The sequence below is a fragment of the Neolamprologus brichardi genome, chromosome 6 (assembly GCF_056152115.1).
Source record: "Neolamprologus brichardi isolate AB-2024 chromosome 6, ASM5615211v1, whole genome shotgun sequence".
Classification (NCBI taxonomy): Eukaryota; Metazoa; Chordata; class Actinopteri; order Cichliformes; family Cichlidae; genus Neolamprologus; species Neolamprologus brichardi.
In genome coordinates this window covers 12,019,980-12,031,533 of record NC_142109.1, presented here as the reverse complement: position 1 = coordinate 12,031,533, position 11,554 = coordinate 12,019,980, and the positions used below count along the sequence as shown (strand labels likewise).

Below are 11,554 nucleotides of genomic sequence, written 5' to 3'. Positions count from 1 at the left end.
TTAAAACTACAAGCCCCAGCATTGTGTATTTTCCATCTTCCGAGTAAAGAGGCATCATTTCCGGTTTGAGAACTGGCGGGACTTCTTCACTAGATAGGAGAGCGGCGGGTTGTTTACAAGCCTCGGAGGTTGTTTAAACACACAGAAAATGATGGCAACAAACGGAAAAGACGCGTGTGGGGTCAGCGAAGAGGCGCACACAGCTGCGGTAAACGGAGATGGTGCAGAGGCGTCGCCGCAGTCGAAGCGGCCGCAGAGGTTCACCTTCAGCTCCGAGCCCTCCATCGAGGATATTAGGCGCATGCAGGCCGATTTTACGGACGAGCGGGACTGGAACCAGTTTCACCAGCCCCGCAACCTTCTGCTGGCCATGGTCGGGGAGGTGGGCGAGGTGGCAGAGCTCTTCCAGTGGAAGGGAGAGGTAGCCGAGGGTCTGCCGGACTGGACCGAGACCGAGCGGGAGCAGCTGGCGCACGAGCTCAGCGACGTGTTGATTTACCTCGTGGAGCTGGCCGAGAAGTGTCGCGTGGACCTCCCACAAGCGGTGCTCCGTAAAATGGCTCTAAACCGTCTGAAATACCCCGCCAGCAAAGTGCAGGGGTCGGCCAAGAAGTACACGGAGTATAAAGACTGATGGACGAGGGTGAGAGCACTGGGGGAGTGTGTTTGCTGGACCTGCTGCTGTTTAATAAAGACCCACAAACGCTGCACAATCACAGCTCGGTTTACATGTTAGGAAACCACGAAAACCTTCAACTGTTGTGTTATCTGGGAGTTATCCGAACTCAAGGAATATGTTGGCTTTTACTGAAGTTCACTTTTAAGTCCTGAGTTTTAGTCTGACCTTCGCTGTGCTTCTGTTAGTTTAAGGTGGGACTGTTGTGCATCGCCTTTCGGGGGTTTATTCGTCACTAAACATTTTAAGTTATTTAGATTGGCTCCAGTGTCAGCACGGAGTGGAGTGTTGATCAGTGCCAAACAGACAGTATTGTCTCTTTTTTTCCATCCAAATGTATCAGTATATTTTTCAAATTTGGATGTTTTTATCACATTTTGTCATAAGTAAAAGTTGAGTGAGTCATGTTTTCACTCTTTTGTCAGCAGTTTTGTGTTTTAAAGGATGAAACTGGATTAGTAATCTGTTAACCAATCTGCAGTTGATTAAGCAGTCTTGTACCTTAATCGATGTTTTGATTTCAGTCACATGTCAGGTCATCTTGCTGTCCACTTTATTTGCTGATTCAATAATGTCTTATTATTTATGAAAAGACAAGTTACGTCCATAAACCAGGACATTTGTATTTGGGCTGTAATAAAGTGCAGTTACAATCCATCCTTTTTTCTTTCTTTTTCTTTTACAAGTTCTTTCTAAGACACTATAATCACGTGGAAGTGTCCCACACTCACATGAAAACGAAAAGGTTAAGTGAAGTAAGGATGAAAGGATCCTGTATTTGAAATTTTTTATATATATCGCACTGTGCAAAAGTCTTGAGCCACATTTAATTTTAAAAAATTCTGTTAAAACATAAATGTATATGGAAATTCAGCATATAAGACATAAGCAGTTTGTATAATTCTGCCAATCTTAACGTCCATGTTTGGTATGATCGTCTATTTTTCAGCACAGTCTGAACTTTTTTAGGCAGCTTTCTTGTCATTTCTTTAAGTAGTCTTCAGAAATAGTTCTCCAGGTTTCTTTAGGGACATTTAAAGCTCTTCTTTGAATGTTGTCTGCCTTTTGTTCTGTTCTCTGTCAGGATGATCCTACACTGCTTCAGTAATGTTGAGGCCTGGGTAAGACCTTTCCATGTGATATGTGTGTTTTTCTATCCAGATATGCTTTTACTACACTGACATTGTGTTTGGGATCATTTTTATGCTAAAAAATGAAGCTGTTGCCAATCAGATCCAGGTGTATCACATACAAGGCTTGCAAAATTTCAAAATCTCTGGTAGCCCTTTGGGCAGGTTTTTGGTAGCCCAATATAAATTTAAGTAGCCCGAATAAAAAAGAAAGCTATTTTTTTATGTTTTGTTTCCTTTACAATATTATACATTAAAGTATAATATTGTAATACTTTACATACTTTAATGTATTATACATTAAAGTATAATATTGTAACGGAAACAAAAGTTAATCAAAAAAATTGTTAAAATACAAATCACAACAACTGTATAAAAATTACAACCATCAACTCAAATACTTGGTTCAAATTGAACAGAAATTTCTATGAACTTGTAAGAACTGTGTAGAACATGAATCAGTCTGTGTCAGATCCTGAATCTGAAATTTCCACTGAAGTCACAGGTAAGAGGCAAGTGGAACCAAGATCTAGGCCATTTGCTTTTTGAAGTTTGCAAAGACTGATAAATTTTGCCAAAGGTAGTTCACTCTTTGCAATATAGCACGCTGTTCTAAACAGCTTTTTCAGTTCTTGTTGTGTTTGGTTTATTTTTAGTATGTTTTTTTTTTTGCAATTGCTTTGTTCTGGGAAAGATACTGCAGACTGGGCAATAATGCATTTCTCATGGGTTCTGATGGGGTCTTTCTTAAAATTACTGGTCCCACTAACAAAGATGCTTGTCGACTCAGAAATCAAATGAAACTCACAACACACCTGGCAGAACATCATGTTATTTAGCTTGTCATATTCCAGCCACAGAAATTCTTTTGTCCATGAAATCAAAAAAGCTGCGCTTTCTTTTTGCCTCATAGTCTGATTTGTCATAACTTTTCCGTTTTGCGGTAGGCTTTTCTTTGGCTGCCCCTTCTTCACCCTGACCTGTCTTATTTGGCTGAGCAGAACTAAAATACCAGCTTAAATACCGCTGCTTTTACACATAACGGTCAGCGATTCTTTGCGCACTCAACCTCTCACATGTTTAAGCTTGCTGCGGGAGATTTCACTTGTCGCGTTTGAATAGTAAGCTAACGATTGATAAGACGATGTCAGAGGAATTGGTGCGCAATCAATCGTCACTCACCAATCAGTGCTGCTGCTCTCTACACACCGTTCGCGCGATCGCAAAATGAAAGTGAAAGCAAAAAGCAAGCGCAAATTCAAACACGATTTCAATATGTCACATATTGACAGTGGCTCATCGATGCCAATGACATAATTACTCAGCTACATTGGCGAAAGAATGCAAAAGCATAGACATATATTTTCCTTCCTACGATAGCCCGACGGGCAGGGCTGAGTTAGATTTTGGTAGCCCGACTGGAAAAATCGCTAGCCTCGGGACGTCGGGCTAGCGATTTTGCGAGCCCTGACATAGTAAATCAAAATCTTATGATACTTTTCTGCGCTCATACTTACATCAATTTTGACAACATCCTCTACACCACTGGCTGCAACCCCAAACCATGACAGCCTAAACTGTGTTTTACAGATGGCTTTTTTTGGTAAACAATGTTGTTAAAGGCTAAACCTACTAAATTTAAACCAAATGAAAGACTAAAAATTGCAAAAATTATAACAGCAATAAATCACCACTTCCCTTTTTGTTTGCAGAGACTGAGTGCTTTTTTTTATTTAGTGTACATTTGGCTAAATGGATTTACAGTTTTACCTCTTGTTCATCTATTCATGCTTCTCTATGCAGGTAGTTTAGTTGTTTTGTCTAATTTAAATCAGTATTTTTAAAGAATGAAATGAAAAGTGAATCTCTTGCTATATTTCTGCATGCAAAGATTTTAAAAGTAAAATGCATTTGGATGCTCAAGTGAGGCATTTAGCGAAACGCTGAAGCGAACGTCTGATTTTCTTCGTTTGATGTGCTCCGAGATGCAAACATTGCCATCAGCTGTGTATACTGGCGTTCAGCCGGAAGAATGAGTCATCCACAGGCTGCAAAGGAGAACAGCCATGCATCAATAAGATGCTGCTGTATGCGAGCTGAGCCTCACTTCAAAGTAAACAGCTTTATTTGCAGCGTCTACGATATAGCTTTCCACTTTTAAAAATAGGCAGTTGCCCATATCTGGTGGTATGCATTTGATATGAAAACTCCTCTCTTCTTCATGTTATTTGCGCATACAACTTCTTTATTTGAAGTGAAGGATTATATAGAAGAAAAAGAAGCAAGTGTTGTGTTTGTTTCTGCGTTAATCAAATGAAGCGCAGCGTTACCCTAATTTGTTGTACATCATCCATAACTCCCACACTAGTGCGAGTTTTGTTCCTCGGCTGAAAGTGAAATCCTTTTCGTGTCATCCAAAACAACAGGGAGAGCAGACAGCAGACGTATGTGCTGCACAGGGAACATCATTGCACAACAGCAGTTTGCTCTTAAATGGCTGATCGTGACACTTTGTAGGTGCTATCACAATATTCACCATCTAGATGAATGCCAGGCAGGTAGCAAGCTGCAATTACAGCTGTCTCAGGAGGGTTAAATGTAACCATTTTAAGCCCACCCCCTGTTCTACCTGCAGGCTTCTGGTGTGCTGTTTCTCTGAGACCACCTCAGGACAGATTTAGTAAGAAATCTTTACTTTAAGAAGCCTTGTTGGCTGTGAGTTGAACAGAATGTGAGCCTTCCCACATTAGTGTTCACCATCAAATTATGGTATACATGAGAGTAAGACTTTCTATGCCTGTTTCTGAATATCCTGATCAAAGAGCTATTCTTAAATTAACATTCACTTGTTTTTCTAATCTTGTGGGAATCACTCACACTTTCTTATTAAATCTCTTAAATAAGTCAATGTCTGTAAAATACAAGGAATAGCATGTATAACACTCGTCTTTATGTTTCTACCCCTTAGGACTTAATCTTCTTCCAGCATGTATTCACTGCAGTGTGTAGTGGCCAATATTAGCAAACTCTATGGACTGACATTATTAAGTTAATTTACTTGCAGCCACAGTGCCTACTGCTTGGCAGAAAACTATGCACACACTGGCTTTAGGATTTTACAGTTGGGTGGTGGCTTTTGATACTTTCCAGGAAGCAGAAGGTCTTTTATTTTAGAGCCATGTGTACCCACACAGAAAAGTAACAGGAAAAAAACAGCCTAAATGTATTGTGTAGGATCTCTAGTGAGACTTATACAGTATTTCTTATACTATAGTATAAGATATACTGTTTATATACTGTAAGTTTCCTGTTCTTAGATGACAGGAGTGACACCTGGTGTGATCTTCTGCTGCCATAGTCCATCTGCTTCAGGGTCCTATTCATTGTATGCTCAGTAATGTTCTCCTGTGTACCTTGATTATAAGTGTGAACCACTTAGAAGGAAAGAACACATGCACAACTAGAATACACTGCATAGATACATCCATGTTCCTTCATCGTTCATCCACTTGCCAGGCAGAACACTGAACCGAGCCACTGGCTGAATACCAGTCGGCACTGTGTTATAGTTCACACCTCATAATTTTGGAGAAAAATATCTGTCTGTGTAAAATATTTAACATAATTCGCTTATGAAAGCCTGCTGTGCCGCATATGGACTGTAATCTTCCAGAGCTTTCTGCATGTTAAATATTTGTTGGAACACAAAACAAATGAGCACCATAGCAAATTAAAATACTAACGTTTCTTCATAAGTTGTCATATATAAATGTTTTATAAGGTTTTTTTTTAGCATCCATGCTTTAAAGGCTGCAGTAATTGGAATAGCCTAGAAATCCCAAACATCCTTGTAAGTCCTTAAGACCTTAAGTACACTTAAGAACTAATATGTAATGGTGGATTCCATTCACTGTTGATAAGCGTACTTCATGTACCCTCTACCTGCTGTTTGATGGAAGCTGTATTTTTAAAGCCAAAGTGGGCAAATGGCTTGGAAATGCTACAAATACATCAAAGTTCTCCGGGAGCACAAACCATCTCACAAGTGTCACAGTAAATTACACGCTTGCAGGCAGGGTTTGTATGCTTGGACTGCTCCGAACCACACAACAATAGCAGGCCGACAAACTGTATCGACGTCTCTGTTTGTTGCTGCATTTGTCAATATGTTGCATTTCTTTGACTTAAAAGTGGGAAATGAATGTACACCTGTTATCTTGCGGTGCAGACTCGTGTCCTTCTGTGTGCTTATACGCCACTCTTTAAAAACTTTATAATTGTTGCTTGAAAGCGAGCTGGGGGGAGGCTTTTTGTACCCTTGTGTCTTCGTATTTTTTAGAAAGAAATCAGATGGTTCCTATGGTGCTGTGCCTTGTTTGAAGACAGCACTGGGGGCATAATTACATTTAAGACTTTTGATGACTTAAATCTTAGATTTTCTTCGTCTTGTTAACAGCTCAGCAGATACCATTGGGCCTGCAGTCGCTTGTTGTGAGTTTCAAAGAAGTGTGGGACATCTAGTTGTTCATGCTCAAACAGATAAGCTTTCAAAGAGACATTTACTTGAGTGAACATATTTATTTTTTTGTGTGAAAAGGCTTTGGTTTCTCGCTTTCTTTGTGGCCACTTCCTCCTCCTTTTCACTATCTGAGTCTCTCACACACACAGGCGCTCTTTTATCCTGTCATAGAGACAGCAGTGGGAGCTGTCAGATCTCACACAGTGAGGTTATCCAGCAGCAGGGGTTCACATCACATCCCATACGCATGTACACACAGATGCACACGTACAGAAGCACACAGAGACTCTTTCTGTAACCATCGCTAATGGATAGCCACGATTTCTTCTTTTTTGTGTGCTTTAGCCACAGACAATCATGTCCTGAATACCCCAAACGGATCCATTCTGAGCATTGACTCCTTGGCACTTTCCTTCCTTTTCATCCAGACCAAGCAGCTGAGCCAATGCAGCAATGGAACAAGTCAAATTTCCTGCCAACAATTAAACATTTATATGAGCGCCTTCGTGGTTTTACGGTCAAATCTATCTTTATTGTCTGCATGGGGGCATTTGGTTCCAGGCTGTCGCTTATTGTAGACTGCTAAAATATTGCACTGCCTCTTTCTAATTTATACATACATACATACATGCATATATGCTGCACAATTTACCTACCTTAATACCTGTCATTTCAGACCAGCTTTGAGATCAAGAGAAGAGAAAACCCTTTAGGCAGCCTTTTCAAATATGCCTCCTTTTAGTGGTTGATGATTACTTTATTATTAATTAAGTTTGTTATATTATTACTGCCTTGGCTTACTTAGACACTTCGGGAACAGTGCAGTCTTTATTGTTATTAGTGACATTTGTGCTTTTCCTCATATGACTAGTCCAAATATCTTACTTTACCTTATGATAAAGTTTCTTTGAAAGTAAGCCAAAGCATTCAGGTGCAGCCATCAAGTCTGAGTAAAACTGTGACTGAAGATCAAAGTTCTCTGGACACCTATAAAATACATAATTTGATTTTGATTTGATTTGTTTTGATATACCTTTATTAGTCCCACAAGGGGAAATTTCATAAGGCTGCCGACCTATTGCACGCAATGGCGGCGCCATCTTACCCTCCGACCATACATACATTACACAAAACATCACATGGGGAAGACAGGTCAGAGAGGTATAACAATGGAAAAATGCACCACATGAGGAAAGATGAGAAAAAAATAACTCCCCCCAGACTGAGCTCCAACAGGGAGATCAGTTTGAGAACAGAAAAAAAAAACCCTCTGCACATAGCACATGAAAAAACTCTTAATACACCAAAGAAACACATGACAAGCAACAGGGGTGGGTAAAGGGTGAGAGACAGCCGATTTAGACAGTACATCCGGGCCTGCGTGCGCTGGTCTCCTTGATCCACCGTCAGCATCGGAAGGGAATAAGCGCCGAAGGTGTTTGGAAAGGGAGGGGGGATGAGTGTGTGCATATCAGTGTATATGTATGTGTGTGCGTGTCCAGAGTTCAGCTGAGACAGTGTCCTTCGCCCTGCCAGGCTAAGTAAACAGTCTTCCAGCCAACCCAGGTGGCCTTGCATGGAATGGGAAGGAACAGACTAAACATAGTCGTTATCAGGGTGTTGTTGTTCAGCTCCAGCCTTGAGACCGTAGCTGGCACCAAAGGGGTATCCGCATGAAGTGATGGTGGTTTTTACTTTAGTGCGAACAGCTAATATGAATTTCAAAGCAGTTCTACAGTCCAACACTGGTCTCTCAATCTCCTGTTGGAGAGCCGCGAGCTTCGCCATACTTGCGTTCTGTGATGTTGTCATTTCTTGTGCTCAAGGAGCCGATTCTGAGAACAGTTTGCCTCCCCGACATGTCATCCAATTTGCGCTCAGAGATGTTATTCCGAGCTAGCCCTTCCGAGATGTATCCAGTCTGCACTCAGATATCTTATTCTGAGTATTCACAGCAGCCGTAGCCTTCCAAGATCTTATCCGTGCTGCACTCAATGAGTCCATTTTGAGAAACTCACGCCTCTTCCCATCGTTTCAATCCCAGCGGGCAGCCTTGTGGGGGTTTGAACAGCCGGTTCCGCTTTCTTAATTCTTGGATAAGTCAGGGCCAAGCCAGCTCCGATCAGCCAGAACCCTGTTACCATGAATTTGTCTATATTCATCAGTTTTTAAGAAGGAAAAGCACACTGAATGGGGAAGAAAGATCACAGTGTATGGAGATACGTGTTAAAAGGGAGTAATTCACATTTATTTCCCTGCAACATAGGCCTGAATGGACACTTACCTTGACTTTTGACACAGAGAGGTGGTGATTTACATGATTTTTTCTCTCCACACGCCACACATTTAACCAAATCCAGCAGGTAAACATGGCATGTCTGTGTGCTTGCATGGCATGAAGGTGGAGTGGTTTGCATGTTCTCCTTCAGACTGTGTGGGCTCCGTCTGGTTAGTCTGGCTCCCTCCCACAGTCCAAAGACATGCACATCAGTTTAACTAATGGATTCAGTGGAATCTGAATGTGACTCGCTAAAATGTGACTTGAGGGGTTAGTATGACTAGAAAAGCACCATATACATGCAAGTACATTAAATTGACAGTTTTTCATATTACATTTGGAGAAACAGCACAGTTCCCGTTCCAGAGTTTATACTAGAGCCCAGTCTGGCTGGCCAGTCTTTGTATATGGTGTCCTGTATTTGCTGATATAAACATTATTTTTAAAATATACGATCATAAGGCAAATAAAGATACATGGGCCGGCTAGCGCTCAGCCTGAAATGCAGACACCACTTCTACCCTCCCTCTGCTCTTTCAGTATTTTATAAGCCCGGCCTCCACCTGTAGGCTCTGATTCTCCTGTGGTGGAGTTTATCACTGTCACTCGCCAGTCTCCTCTGTGCTGAGCTCGGCGTTTGCTTGCAGGGAGTGTCTGTCTCAGACACCAAATAAACTCATTACTACTCCGCATCCATTTAACAACACATCAATTCCAGATGCAGGTGGCTGACTGAATTCCCTTTGCTTATTTGCTGCGGACTACTGTATCATACTTATGTATTTAACTGCATTCAGTTGTTCAGTCGAAACACTGACTCCACTCCAGGCCTCCCATGACCCGTGGTGATCTGCTTTATTGTTTCGCAGTAGACACTCTGGCTCATTTCTATGGTCTGTTGTCTTGTATGGTTCAATGTAGTTCATATGCATAAACAAATTGCCTTCTTGAGGCAAAATATAATGCAAAATGGGCTGCACTGAGCTCAACTAGAACTAATAAACAAATGAATGAACTTTATTTACAGGGCAGTTTCTGACTATGGCATTTAGAGATGTGATGCAGATGATGCCTGCTTTTTCCTTTGGTAATGAGTCTCAGTGTAAAGTGAGGAAACTGTCCTGTCTAGCAGTGAGTGGTAACTGAAATGATGGTGACGGTGGGAGACGGTTTCGTGGTAGGTTTTGTTAAAACCTCCTGTTTATTTAAATCGAGTTCTCCAAAGCTCGGAAAATGGGACGACTAGCGAAGTGTGAAACTGATGAGCTAATGCTGGTTGATTTTAATGTGCGATTGTGCAAACCCGTTGCGAGAAGTGCTGCCGCCAGCACGCAGGTTTTAACAGACTTGATTGTCACTATCAACCCAGACAAGTGCAGCCCGACAAGCTGTTCAGCGTTCCTCGACAGTGTGGTGATGAGCTACCGCCACAAAATAAAGCAGTTTCTCTGCTTGACAGTTCTCCATCCTCACAGCTCTTTTCCATCAGAATTGATTAAAAAAAATGCTTTAATGATTAACTACATACCTCGGCTCTCTGCATGAGGCTCAAGTCTGAAGACCAATCTGGTGCTCACAGTAGGTAATGGTTAATCTGTTATGCTAATATTATTGCAGAATTTATGCCGAGTACACCAGAGAGACCCTTCTTGGATTTACATTCATCTTTCAAAAATGAAAAAATGAAAGAGAGAGAGAATGGATGAAGCAACCAGATGGTCTGTGGTTCTATGAAAACGTCTATTTTTGTCTACAGCTGGGTCATGAAATCCCAGAGAGCTCACCAAGGTGGTGAAGCTACATTTCTACTGACAGAGACATTGGGATCTCTGCTCCTTTTGTCATCTTCTCATCTTTGGCTGTGTCAGGTAGACATGGATCCAAAAAAAAAAAAAAAAAAAGAATATCAATGCATCACTTTATCTGTATGTAGTACAAATAAAACAGGCCGACTAAGTACAGGGATTCGTGAAACTAAGGCCTAAGAATTTAACACATCTGAAACTTAAACAGCGAATAAAAGTGAAGCGTTGTCCTCACAAAGATTTAAAGGTTTTGTTACAGAGCTACAGCACCGGATTGCATTAGGTTGCGCAGGTATTGCTGGTATTATGGCAAACCCCTGTAGATAGTTGACATTGTGATTTGCAGCAGGTGCCTGATGGTATGAAACCATAACTGTAAAACATCTGACAGATGTATCTGGTGAGTGGTTAATAACAGGAATGATCAAAGAGCGACAGAACAGGCACAGACTCCATTCACATAATGGCCACGGGGAGCCAAGTGCAACAAGGCTAATGTGTGACAGTGAGAGGCAGGAAGATTGTCTTTTGATTGAGCCGCGAGGCCTTAAAAAACACTCAGGCCTAGCTCACATGCAGCGCTATTCAAACTATACAGTTTTTTATGTGGAGTAAAGGATGTAAAAGAGCATGAATGTGACACACACGCACACGCACACGCACACACACACAATGAAAAATATATCAATCACTTCAATGCGTTTATTGTAATATGAAGAGTAAAATAATATCGTTCTTCTTTTGCCTTTAACCTTGAGTTACATTAACAAGGACACACAAGATATAAAAATTTTAGTACAGTACCGTGCATAAGTCTTGAGCCACACCTAATTTCTTTGTTTTGCTAGGGAAATGGGAAACAGATGCAGTGTAATTTGACATACGTCAGCCTTTCCTTCTTGTTTCCTTTCCTTAAGGGTGGCTGTCCAGAAGCCACTTTAATATGACAAGAAGCAAAACACAAAGAATCAAGGGGTGGTTCAAGACTTTTGCACAACATTGTGTCTAAAAATCATCTGTCTCTTGGTAATTTCTTTTATCTTTGTTACTTTGCCCGTGGCTTTCAGAGCAGTCGATGTCTTCCTGCTGAGAATTGAAGTTTATGTGTAAGTTCAATAATGAAGATCTGTAATCGCTCATCTACCA

General features: G+C 41.1%; 1 protein-coding gene across 1 annotated transcript; it reads left to right on the top strand.

Moving 5' to 3' along the window:
- The first annotated feature begins 44 nt into the window (after nt 1-44).
- On the top strand, nt 45-1,331 carry dctpp1 (dCTP pyrophosphatase 1). The gene has a single exon (XM_006796069.3). It carries the CDS (start codon nt 149-151, stop codon nt 632-634), a length of 486 nt encoding a protein of 161 aa, XP_006796132.1. The 5' UTR covers nt 45-148; the 3' UTR covers nt 635-1,331.
- The last annotated feature ends 10,223 nt before the right edge of the window (nt 1,332-11,554 follow it).